Below are 13,664 nucleotides of genomic sequence, written 5' to 3'. Positions count from 1 at the left end.
GAATCTGGGAAGCAGAAGTTGCAGTGAGCCAACACTGTGCCACTGTACTCCAGCCTGGGTGACAAGAGCGAAATGCCTTTTTTAAAAAAAAAAAAAAAAAAAAAAAAGGTTTAAGGCTGAGGAGACAGCAGCCAGATAAATGTTTAGCGTTCCAGCAAAGAGAAATGTTCTGGCATATGGAAAGCCCTGGGAGGAACAAACTCTTAGCAACTGCTATCAGGCCCATGGACAACCAGCATGGCCCAGGAACCTAAAGAGGTGGGACGGCCCTGCTGCGAGTCTGGATTTCTTTCTGAGTACAACGAGAATCCCTTCAAGGGTTTGTCCACCGACCCAAAACCAGCTCTTCAGATTTCCCATACTATTTATATACACATACCACCCGTCCACTCACATACCTACGTATACACAATTTCCTATAACAAATATAGAATTTACATATAGAATATATATAAATTTATAAGACAGATCATATATTAGAGCATACCAAAAGATAACAGCAAAGATTATTAACTAAAAATAAAAAGGGTAGAAGGAACCTGCTTTAAAAAAGGTTTGCAAAAAGGTATTAATAAATCCTGACCTTTGCGAAAAGGTAAATAAATCTTTTACTTAAGTATAAATTTTAGCTCATATGAATAGTTCTGAATTATTATTTTAGTTTTTTGAGACAGGGTCTTGCTCTGTGGCCCAGGCTGGAGTGCAGTGGCATGATCACAGCTCACTGCAGCCTCAACCTCTGGGGCTCAAGCAATCCTTCCACCAAAGCCTCCCAAGTAGCTGGGACTACAGGAATGCATCACCATGTCTGGCTAATTTTTTAGTTTTTTTTTTTTGTAGAGATACAATCTCACTTTGTTGCCCAGGCTGGTCTCGAACTCTTGGGCTCAAGTGATAAGCCTTCTTCAGCCTCCATAAGTGCTGGGATTACAAGGGTGAGCCACCACACCCAGCCTAAATGGAGGATATTAATCCAAATATATCAACAATCACTTTATGAATTGATCCACATTCACAATGAAAAGACAGATTGTCAGCTGGCTAAAAAAAACAAGACTCTTATGAAATTATACAGGAAGTAGGAAAAAAATGGGAAAAAATCAAGACCCCAATACATATTGCCTACAGGAGAACCATTTTATATATAAAGACACAGACAGATGCAAAATGAAGTGATGGAGTAGCTGACAGTGGTGCACATTTGTAGTCCCAACTACTTGAGAGGCTGAGGCAGAACGACAGCTTGGGCTCAGGAGTTTGAAGTTGTAGTGCTCTACAATCCTGTCTGTGAATAGTAAATGCACTCTAGCCTGGGCAACAGAGCAAGACTCTCCTAAAAAAAAAAAAAAAGTTGGCCAGGCACGGTGGCTCACACCTGTAGTCCCAGCACTTTGGGAGGCTGAGGCAGGCGGATTGCTTGAGCTCAGAAGTTTGAGATCCGCCTTGGCAACATGGTGAAATCCCATCTCTATTAAAAAAAAACAAAACAAATCGTGTGTGTGTGTGTGTGTATCCAGGCATGGTGGTATGCGCCTGTAGTCCCAGCTACTTGGGAGGCGTAGATGAAAGGATGGCTTGAGCCTGTGAGGTAGAGGCTGCAGTGAGCTGTGTTCACGCCATTGCACTCCAGCCTGGGTGACAGAGCAAGACCCTGTCTCAAAAAAAAAAAAAAAAGAAGAAGTGTCAAAACATAGAGAAAGTTATACCATGCTAGCAACCAACACTAATAAAAAGAAAGCTGGAGTAACTACAGTAATTTCAGACAAAGCAGACTTCAGAACAAGGAAAATAAACATAAAGGGAAGTGGTACATAATAAGAACAGGGTTGCTGGGCATGGTGACTCAAGCCTGTAATCCCAGCACTTTGGGATTACAAAATACTCAGCTGAGGCAGAAGTATCACTTGAAGTCAGGAGTTCAAGACCAGTCTGGGCAATACAGCAAGACCCTGTCTCAAAAATAAATAAAAAGATAGCAAGCAACCAAGAAAGCAAGCAAGAAAGTGGTTAATTCCCCAAAAAGACATAACAATATAAAACATATATGCAACTAACAACAGAGCATCAAAGTGAGGCAAAAAAAACTGATAAAACTGCAAGGAGAAAAACAGAGAAATCAACAGTTATAACTGGCTTTTTGATTCAGCTTGTTGAGGTAACAATAAATCTTTGTCATCAATATATTATCCCTTCCTCCCAGCTTTTTGCCTGCAAGCTTGATACACCTACCTTCTCTTTGTTCAAAGAGGTGAAAACACTCAATGGGCCAGAGGCAGGTTCAGAGCCCTAGGGAAGACAACTTCCCATAAGTGAATATCGATTAGTTAATAACAATATTAATAATAGTTATTATATAATTAGTACATATTGAACATTATTATGTGCCAGGCACCATTCTAAGCACTTTATAAGCAATATCCCTTTGATTCTTCATAATAACTTCGTGAGGCAAATAACTACTATTATGTATATTTTCCAAATGAAGAAAGTGAGGCATTAAAATGTTAATTGACCAAGGTCAAAAAAGCTAAGTGGGGCACTGGATTTGACTTCAAGTAGGGGCCCTTGCTCTTAATCACAGTACTAAGATATGCTGCCTCCCAATTTGGAAGCAAATAAGTAATAAAATGGTACTTCATCTCAATAGTTTGAAACAACAGTTCAGGCTTTTGCTTTACATGTAAGTTGGTTAAATAAATGTAAGCATTTTTAATTTTTTTTTAAAGAATCGATGAAGTTGTACTGTATTTGATGCCCAAAAGGCACAACTCCTTAGTGAAACCCTTAGGAAGGTTTGTTTTTGGAAAGAGTTCAGGAAAGGCAGAGGTGCCTTTGGCAGACAGGTGGAACGAAGTGGGACTGGTGCAGGTACCTGAATGCGCTGAGGTGAGGCTACAGCAGAGTCGGTGGAGATTATCTGGATGCGTGGGGAGGGGCTGGTCATCCCTGGAGATTCCGGCCGAGAGGTCTGTGTACGTGTTACCTGTGGGCGAGAAGTGGGCTGGATCACAAGGGGGTTCAGAATGATGCTCAGAGGTGGCCTGAAGACCATGCCTCTTGCTTTCACTGTGGCCTGGAGTGATAAACTTGTGTGGTTCTGAGGTTGGACCCAGAAGGATGACAAAGGAATCAATGAGATGTTGCTACAGGGTGCCCCCCAGGAAAATACAATCTTAAAACAGCTGTTCCTAATGTTGGAAATGCAAGAAGAAACCAAAGGAATTTGCAATTCTGCTCTGCACACTTTAATAAAGTAAAAACCTACCAAAATAACATTTTAAAGATGATCTTTGAATGTTATCCCTGTCTCCAAAGCCACCTGTAAAACATTCCTTTAATATGATGGTTTCCCAAGAAAGGCTCTCATAACACAGCAGGGGATGACAAACAAAACCGACATTACACTGAAAACTACTGGGATTAGTACTTATACAAGGCTTCTGGTAATTTCTCAGCCCCAGTGGGATGGAGCTAGGAAAAGCCTGTCAGGACCACAGGGTCTGAAATTTAGTCAATACTTATACCAAAGGCAAGGTTCAGGTGCTAAGTGGTCACCTGGATATTTGGAGTGGACAGATATATTTTTTCTTGATAGAAAGTGTATTGTGGCTGGGTGTGGTGGCTCACACCTAAAATCCCAGCACTTTGGGAGGCTGAGGTGGGTGGATCACTGGAGGTTAGGAGTTAGAGACCAGCCTGACCAACATGGTAAAATCCTGTCTCTACTAAAAATACAAAATTAGCCAGGCATGGTGGCGTATGCCTGTAATCCCAGCTACTAGGAAGGCTGAGACAAAATTGCTTGAATTCGGGAGGCAGAGGTTGCAGTGAGCCAAGATCGCGCCACTGCACTCCAGCCTGGGCGACAAGAGTGAAACTCTGTCTCCAAAAAAAAGAAAAAAGAAAAAAGAAAAAGAAAAAAACCCCCCAAAACAAAAACACAATAATCAATTGTATTTTTATATATTAGCAATGAGCAATCTGAAAATGAAATTAAGGAAGCCATCCCACTGACCATGCATCAAAAAGGATAATATATTTAGAAATAAAATAAATTTAACAAAAGAAATGCAAGATATGAATACTGAAAACTATAAAATATTGCTATGAGAAATTTAAAACACCTAAATAGGCCGGGCACGGTGGCTCACGCCTGTAATCCCAGCACTTTGGGAGGCTGAGGCAGGTGGATCACGAGGTCAGGAGATCGAGACCATCCTGGCTAACACAGTGAAACCCTGTCTCTACCAAAAATACAAAAAATTAGCCGGGCGAGGTGGTGGGCGCCTGTACCCCCAGCTACTAGGGAGGCTGAGGCAGGAGAATGGTGTGAACCTGGAAGGCAGAGCTTGCAGTGAGCCGACACTGCGCCACTGCACTCCAGCCTGAGCGACAGAGCAAGATTCCGTAAAAAACAGAAATAAAAACAAAAACCCTAAATAAACAGAGAGACATTTGTGTTCATGGATTGTGAAACTTAATATTGTTAAGATGGTGATATTCCCCAAATTGATCTACAGATTCAATGTAATCCCTATCAAAATTTCAGGTGTTTTTGCATAAATTGACAAAATGATCCTAAAATTAATATGGGAATGAATGGGACCTAGAATATTCAAAACAATCTTGAAAAAGAACGAAGCTGGAGGACTCACACTTCCTTATTTCAAAACTTATTTACAAAGCTACAGTAGTTAAAACCGTGTGGAATCCAGCAATCACACTTCTGGGTATTTACCCAAAAGATTTGAAATCAGTTTGTCGAAGAGATGTCTGCATTCCCATGTTCTCTGCAGCACTGTTTGCAATAGCCAAGTTACATAATCAACCAACATGTCCATCAATAGATGAATGAATAAAGAAAATGTGGTATATACACACAATGAAATACTATTCAGCCTTTAAAAAGAAGGAAATTCGGTCACTTCTGACAACACGGATGGAATTGGAGAACATTATGGTAACTGAAATAAGCCAGGCACAGAAAGACAAATACCACATGTTCTCACTTAAATGCAGAATCTAAAAGAATCAAACTCAGCCGGGCGCGGTGGCTCAAGCCTGTAATCCCAGCACTTTGGGAGGCTGAGACCGGCGGATCACGTGGTCAGGAGATCGAGACCATCCTGGCTAACACGGCGAAACCCCGTCTCTACTAAAAAAAAATACAAAAAGCTAGCCGGGCGAGGTGGCGGGCGCCTGTAGTCCCAGCTACTCAGGAGCCTGAGGCAGGAGAATGGCGTGAACCCGGGAGGCGGAGCTTGCAGTGAGCCGAGATTCGGCCACTGCACTCCAGCCTGGCGACAGAGCCAGACTCCGTCTCAAAAAAAAAAAAAAAAAAAAGAATCAAACTCATAAAACCAGAGTAAAATGGTAGTTACAGACGCTGAGGGGCAGGGGGAATGGGGAGATGAAAGGTCAAAAGGTACAAAATCTCAGACAGCAGGAATACTTTTATTTTTTTTTTAGATCTATTGCACAGCATGGCGAATATAGTTAATAAAAGGCTAGTGTACATTTCAAAATTGCTAAGAGTAAATTTCAAATGTTCTCATGACAAAAATAAGTATTTAAGGTGATGGATATGTTAATGAGCTTGATTTAATTTTTACACATTGTACTCATAGATCATAACATCACTCTGTACTGTAAATATATGCAATTATAAACTCAATTTGTAACTTATAAAAAAATTGCAGTACTGGTATAAAGACAAGACATACAGACCAATGGAATATAACAGAGAACGCAGAAATAAACTCTCACGTGTATGTTCAAATTTGAGAAAGGTGACACGATAATTCAATAGGCAAAGAACAGTCTTTGACAAATGGTGATGGGACAAGTGGAAATCAAACACAGGGGAACAAATCTGGATACCTACCTTGCACTATCACAAAAAAAAAAATCAAAATGGATCAAAGATCTACATGTAAGAGTTAAAACTACAAAACTCTCAGAAAACACAGGTGTAAATTTTTGTGAACTTGAATTAGGTGATTCTTAGATGACACCAAAAGCAAAAGCAGCACAAGAAAAATTAGAAAATAATCATCAAAACTAGAAACTTTTTTTTTTTTGGACAAGATCTCTTACTCTGTCACCTGTGCTGGAGTGCAGTAGTGCAATTATGGCTCACTGCAGCCTCATCCTCCTGGGCCCAAGCAATCCTCCCAACTCAGCTTCCTGAGTAGCTAGGATGACAGGTGTGTGCCACCATGCCCGGTTAATTTAATTTATTTTGTTGTTTTGTTTCTGAGACGGAGTTTCACTCTTGTTGCCCAGGCTGGAGTGCAATGGTGCAATCTCAGCTCACTGCAACCTCTGCCTCCTGGGTTCAAGTGATTCTCCTGCCTCAGCCTCCCCAGTAGCTGGGATTAAAGGCATGAGCCACCATGCCCGGATAATTTTGTATCCTTAGTAGAGACGGAGTTTCTTCATTTTGGTCAGGCTGGTCTCCAACTCCTGACCTCAAGTTATCCACCCGCCTCGGCCTCCCAAAGTGCTGGGATTACAGGTGTGAGCCACCGTGCCCGGCCTTAAAAAAAATTTTTTTTTTTTTGAGACAAGGCCTCACTCCTGGATGCCCAGGCCAGAATGCAGGGACATGATCTTGGTTCACTGCAGCCTCAACTTTCCAGTCTCAAGTGATCTGCCCACGTCAGGCCCCCAAGTAGCTGGGACTATGGGCGTGCACCACCTAATTTTAAATTTTTCTGCAGAGATGAGGTCTCCCTATGTTGCCCAGGCTTGTCTCCAACTCCTGGTTAAAGTGATCCTTCCTCCTTGGCCTCCCAATGTGTTGGGATTACAGGTGTGAGCCAGCATACCTGAACCCAAATTAATGAGTTTTGTGTTTCAAAAGATACCATCGAGGAAGTGAAAAGACAACCTATAAAATGGGGGGAAAAAAGTGCAAATCATGTATCATTACAACTTAACAAAAAGACAAAAATCCCAATTTAAAAATCGGCAAAGAGTTAAGACATTTCTCCTAGAAGATATACAAATGGCCAATATGCACAGGAAAAGATGTTTAAAGGTCATTAGTTGTTAGGGAAATGCAAATCAAGACCACGATGAGATACCACTTCATATCCACTAGGGGCTACAATATAAAAGATGGACAATAACAAGTATTGGTGAAAATGTGGAGATGGGAACCTTCATACACTGCTGGTAGTAATGTAGAATGGTACAGTTACTTTGGAAAACAGTCTGGCTGTTCCTCAAAGGGTAAACACAGAGTTGCCATAGGACCCATAATTTCACTCCTAGGTATATACTCAAGACAAAGAAAAACATATGTATACACAAAAGCTTGTATACAAATGTTCACAGCAGCATTAGTGATAACAGGTAAAAAGTAGAAACAACTCAAATATCTCTCAAATGAAGAATGGATAAATGAAACATGGTCTATCCATGTAATGGAATATTATTTGGCAATAAAAAGGAATGAAGTGCTGATACATGCTACAACATGGAAGAATCAGCCACAAAAGACCACCATATATTGCATGATTGTATTTATCTAAAATGTCCAGAATGGGCAAATCCACGGAGACAGAAAGTAGATCAGTGGTTGCCCAGGTGATAGGGGAATGGGAGTAGCAAGAATAATTGTTAAGAGATGTGGGTTTTTTAGTGGGGGCATGATAAAAATATTCTGGATTTAGACAGTGGTGATGGTTGCATACTCTTGTGAATGTACGAAAACCCACTAAGCTGTCCATTTTTAAAAAATGAATTTTATGGTATGTGAATTATTATCTCAATTTGATAAAATATTATCAATTAATTCATTACTGGGCTATTAAATTTTTTTCTTTCATAAGCATACATTTTAACAACAACAAGTTCACTACAATGAAGTCAACAGAATCCCGTATTTTTACAGTGACTTTTAGGTTAAAAAATATGGATTAGCTCTCTCTTCGCTAAGAAATAGGCAGGACAAGCACAATCATTTTATAGGAGGTATGGTGAGGTTCAGATCCTGCAAGGTATGTCTCCCAGGATCATGTACACATAATGGCTAGCTCGGTTTATTTGTAACTGAAAAGAAAAGGCTGGCCATTTTATCAGAGCATATTCATTGAATCCTTTAACAATGAACATTTACATTTTTCGTTGAGTCTATTAGTTTGCAAGTTAATTCTGCCAGTTTCAGATACACTTATGTGTTGCTTAAAGACAGGAATATGTTCCAAGAAATGTGTCATTAGGTCATTTCATTGTGTGAACATGATAGAACGTACTTACACAAACCTAGATGGTATAACCTACTACACATCTAGGCTATGTGGTATGGCCTATTGCCCCTAGGCTACAAACTTGTACAGCATGTGACTGTGGTGAATACTATAGCCAACTGTAACACGATGGTAAGTATCTGTGTATCTAAACATAGAAAAGGTACAGTCAAAATGCAGTTATAATCTTATGGGACTATCTTCCTTCCTATAGGCACTCCGGCACTGACAGAAACGTCATTATATGGTTCACATTTGGTTTGTGACTGTATTGAGAATTCTTCACTGGCAGAATAATAGGCCAAATTTTGACTCATGTCCTTACTTTACTTGCAAGAAGTTTTAAAGTCATCAGCATTACTGGAGTACCCACAGGCTATGGAATCTGACAGACCTGGACTCTGAAACTTGTACTATCACCTTAAACAAGTCATTTAAACCCCTAACCAGGCGCGGTGGCTCACGTCTGTAATCCCATCACTTTGGGAGGCCGAGGAGGGCAGATCACGAGACCATCCTGGCCAACATGGTGAAACCCCGTCTCTACTAAAAATACAAAAAATTAGCCGGGCGTGGTGGCAGGCGCCTATAGTCCCAGCTACTGGGGAGGCTGAGGCAGGAGAATGGTGTGAACCTGGGAGGCAGAGCTTGCAGCAAGCTGAGATCGCGCCACTGCACTCCACCCTGGGGCACAGAGCGAGACACCGTCTCAAAAAATAAATAAATATATAAATAAATCTTCTAATAGCGAATATGTGAAACTTCAAAATTTCCTGAAATTCAACATGGACATATTGTTACTACTTTATGGCACTGGTGTGAAAGTTAATGAATAATAAGTTAAACATTAGTCACCTTCAGCAAATGGTAACTGATACTGTCATAAACCTGAAAATTTTTCTAAACCTAAGTTATAAACACTACATAAGTGTCTTTGGTACACATGATACAACGTGCTAATGTGTCTCTCAAACAGAAAATTCTTTGTATTTTATTTTAAAATATAATATTAAATCCAACCTCATATCATACATAAAAATTAAAAAACACAGGTGCAAATCCTTATGACCTTGGATTAGGCAATGGTTTCTTAATATATTAACACTTGAAACAAAAGCAACAACAAAATACATAAAATGGGTTTTACCAACATTAAAATCTTTTGTGCTTCAAGACAATTAAAGTGAAAAAGAAAATGGATAGAATGGGAGAAAATAATTCTCAAATCATATATTTGATAAGGGACTTGTATTCAGAATACATATGAAGAACCCTTATAACTCAATGAGAAGAAGACAAAAACCAATTACAAATGATCAAAGGGGTTGAACAGACATTTCTCCAAAGAAGATACAAAAAATGGCAATAGGCACTTGAAAAAATATTCAACATCACTGGAAATACAAATCAAAACCACAATGAGATACCACTTCACACCCACTAGGGATGGCTACAATAAAAAAGACGCAGGATAACAAATGTTAGCAAGGTTGAGGAGAAACCAGATCCTTCATATACAGCTGGTGGGAACATAAAATGGTGCAGTCACTTTGAAAAACACTCTGGCAGTTCCTCAAAAGTTTGAAAATAGTTACTATTTGACCAGCAATTCCACTTTTAGGTGTGTACACACACACACACACACACACGTAATAAAAACGTATTCACAGAAAAATTGGTACACAATGTTCACAGCATTATTCCTAATAGTCAAAAAGTGAAAACATCCAAGTCCATTAAATGATGAATAGATAAAATGTGGTGTATCCGTACAATGGCATATTATTTGGCAATAATGAAGTACTGGTACATGCTACAACATGGATAAGCCTTAAAGACACTATGCTAGGTAAAATAAGCCAGTAACAAAAGACCACATATGATTCAATTTATATGAAATGTCCAGAACAAATACAAAGATAGAAAGCAAATTAGCAGTTGCCTAGGGCTGGGGGGTGACAGCTAAGCAGTGTGGGGTTTTTTTTGATGGGGTAATGAAGATGTTCTGGAATTAGGTATTAGTGATGGCTGCACAATATTGTAAATATACTAAAAGCCACAGAATTGTACACTTTAAATAGGTGAACTGCCAGCCTGGGCAACATAGTGAAATTTGGTCTCTAGCAAACAATTAAAAAAACTAGCTGGGTTTGATGGCGTGTGTCTGTGGTCTCAGCTGCTTAGGAGGCTGAGGTGGGAGACTCACTTGAGCCCGGAGGGTCGAAGCTGCAGTGAGCTATGATTGTGCAACTTCACTCCAGTCTGGGTGACAGAATGACAACTTATCTCAAAAAAAACAAAAAAACAAAGAATTGTATGGTATATGAATTTTATCTTAATAGAGCTGTGATTTTTTCTTTTCTTTTTTTAGAGACAGGGTCTTGCTCTGTCATCCAGGCTGAAGTGGCACAATCATAGCTCACTGCAGCCTGGAACTCCTGGGCTCAAGCGATCCTCCTATCTCAGTCTCCTGAGTAGCTGGAACTACAGGTACACTCCACCACAGCTGGCTACTTTTTTTTTTTTTTTTTTTTAAAGAATGAATAGGCTGGGCGTGGTGGCTCACATCAGTAGTCACAGCACTTTGGGAGGTTGAGGCAGGTGGATCACGAGGTCAACAGATCGAGACCATCCTGGTTAACATGGTGAAACTCCGCCTCTACTAAAAATACAAAAATTATCTGGGCGTGGTGGCACGCACCTGTAGTCCCAGCTACTCTGGAGGCTGAGGCAGGAGAATCGCTTAAACTCGGGAGGCGGAGGTTGCAGTGAGCTGAGATTGCACCACTGCACTCCAGCCTGGCAAGAGAGCAAGACTCTGTCTTAAAAAAAGAATAAACAACAACAACAAATTCAATCCATGGTGTAAGGGGTTGGGGTAGAGGTCATCTTTAAGGAAGAGGGTGCAGGTAATGATTGGGAGAGGGACATAAGGAGAGCTTCTGGGCTGCAGGAAATTTCTATTCTGTTCTTAACCTGGGTGGTGAGTACATGGAAATGTTTTCTCTGTGATAATTCATTGTGTTATAAGCTGATGAATTTTAAACTTAGGTATGTTATACTACAATAAAAAGTGCTTTTTTAAAAAAAATCAGTGCACAGATGAGTGGATAAAAAACCAAAAATTTAAAAACACTATTCAAAAAGTATTTAACATATCTCAGAAACTTTTCTATGTCATTAAGACAAAGTGACAGTGGTCTATGCTTTACTTGAACCTGGTAAGCACTCTGTGCCACGTTGGGGTTGTGTGCACAGGGCAACGAGATGTGGCCCTGCCTCTAAGCTGCTGTGGAGGACGAAAGCTACCAGAAAGCACGGGTAGGGTGCTGAGACTGCTATTCCTTGGCTTTGCTACCTTCCCTGAGCTACAGTTTAAACTCCCTGGATTTTGGCTTCCTCACCTGTTCAGCAATACACTTGCAAATTTTATTTATTCCCTTGATATGAGAAGTCCTAAAGACCCTTTACCTGAGAGGGAGCATGGGCCATATTGGCAATGGGCTCCCTGTAGGCTCAGTAATAAATTTAGATTGAGTGAACAGCCCTGAGATTCAGTGAAAAGATGATTAACTCTGGAAGTGACAGGTTAATCAGAAAATGTTTGGGAACCCCTACTCCTGAAGCCATTAGAAAAAAGGTATGTTCTAGTGGCACAAGAGGCAGTTGAGATATGGTCTTGCATGAAGGCAAAGTGATGTTATGATGGGACTGCTAAGAAATTATTGCAGGTATATGAATTTAGAGTCTGATAATTATGAACAGACATCAAGGCAAGAAATTTACTTTTTTCCCAGAAACATTTCTTTTTTTTGAGATGGCGTTTTGCTCTTATCACCCAGGCTGGAGTGCAGTGATGCAACTTCGGCTCACTGCAACCTCCGCCTTGCAGGTTCAAGCGATTCTCCTGCCTCAGCCTCCTGAGCAGCTGGGATCACAGGCACCCACCACGATGTCCGGCTAATTTTTGTATTTTTAGTAGAGATGGGGCTTCACCACGTTGGCCAGGCTGGTGTCGAACTCTTGGCCTCAGGTGATCCGCCTGTCTTGGCCTCCCAAAGCACTAGGATTACAGATGTGAGCCACCATGCTTGGCTCTTTTTTCCAGAAATATTTTATTGAGACTCATCAGCACAGCAATAAAAAGTCAGTTTGGTAAAAAGGAAATAAAAATATTAGATGCATTTCTGACTAGTTGAAGTATCTCCTTTCTATTTTTCCTGCCTAGCACCTCAGCGCCTAATGTCAGTCTTGGCCTTTGCCTTACCCTATTTTCTACCCCTTTAAGTCGCTCAAGTTGCAAAGGATAGGATCACTTAGTTTACACTGTATAAATGCCAGACAACACCCAGGTGTGTGTTATACCTTGGTTACGGTCACTTTACCTTGACAGGAAAACTGCCAGTTCAAAGGACTCAATTAAAACCATGGGCAAGCTCAGTGTGAAATGTCTTTAGACAGGTCTTCCAAGGCATGGTCTCCAACTCATACTTAAAAGGGTAAAATCATCTGTTCCATTTCACATCCTTTCTAAAGGTAACCATGCTTGCCGAACACAGAAATGTTTTACTGAACACTAAAGAGTTTAATAAAAGCCATGCTCCTCTGGCCAGCCTTTCCTGACACCCCTCAGGTTAATACAAATGCCCTCCTCTGGGCTCCCACAGTCCCTGCACCTTAGTACTCTCCACAGAGCACCAGGGCATTTCCTATTTCTCTGTTTATTCCCAAGGCCAGGCACATATTAGGCCCACAATGAATGCTTAGTGAATGAACACTTAGGGAATGAATACCTTTAGGGATGAATAAGCAGTCACTGTCTTACAGTCTTTGATCCTGGGACTCCGCCTGGACTTTGCTTTGCTTTACTCTACTCTTGTGCCTGTCTGCTAATTAGATACCCTGGAGGTACAGCACAACACCTGCCTTGGTAGTTCATTATATAAACCAAGGAGTACTGGCTTCCACCGACACAGGTGGGTTTATCAGGCTGTTGAAGAAGTTCATACATTTTCATCCTGGAATGAGAACGTCCTCTATTCCATAATGGCATGACATTGCTTTGACAGCAGGGTTTTTGTTGTTGTTGTTGTTTGTTTTATAAAGAAATAATTGTCAGGAAAAATTTCTGAGGCTTACATGCAATCACTTGCTGAAAAATGAACATCCAGGCTGAAGATGATGCTCACAGGCCAGGTGCAGTGGCTCACGTCTATAATCACAGCAGTTTGGGAGGGCAAGGAAGGAAGATCACTTGAAGCCAGGAGTTTGAGTACCAGCCTGGACAACACTGCAAGACCCCATCCCTACTAAAAATCAAAAACATTATCCAGGCGTGGTGGCACATGCCTGTAGTCCCAGCTGCTTAGGAGGCTGAGGCAGAAGAAGCACTTGAGCTCAGGAGTTTGA

General features: G+C 40.8%; 1 protein-coding gene across 2 annotated transcripts in view; it reads right to left on the bottom strand.

Annotated features, from left to right (window-relative positions):
* Positions 1-13,664, bottom strand: part of NR2C2 (nuclear receptor subfamily 2, group C, member 2) — an 89,256-nt gene that overhangs the window by 35,526 nt on the left and 40,066 nt on the right. The window contains exons 2-3 of one of the 2 annotated variants that reach the window (XM_011983643.1): positions 2,873-2,983; positions 2,230-2,286 (exon numbers count right to left, since the gene is read on the bottom strand). In XM_011983643.1, the coding sequence (XP_011839033.1) occupies positions 2,230-2,286; positions 2,873-2,983 (168 nt within the window). The remainder of the gene's footprint in view (positions 1-2,229; positions 2,287-2,872; positions 2,984-13,664) is intronic. The other variant, XM_011983644.1, reaches the window with a different exon arrangement.

Source organism: Mandrillus leucophaeus, unplaced genomic scaffold (assembly GCF_000951045.1).
Source record: "Mandrillus leucophaeus isolate KB7577 unplaced genomic scaffold, Mleu.le_1.0 Scaffold252, whole genome shotgun sequence".
In the NCBI taxonomy this organism is placed as follows: domain Eukaryota; kingdom Metazoa; phylum Chordata; class Mammalia; order Primates; family Cercopithecidae; genus Mandrillus; species Mandrillus leucophaeus.
The sequence above is the reverse complement of the archived record's forward strand: the minus strand, read 5'-3'. Positions and strand labels throughout refer to the sequence as shown.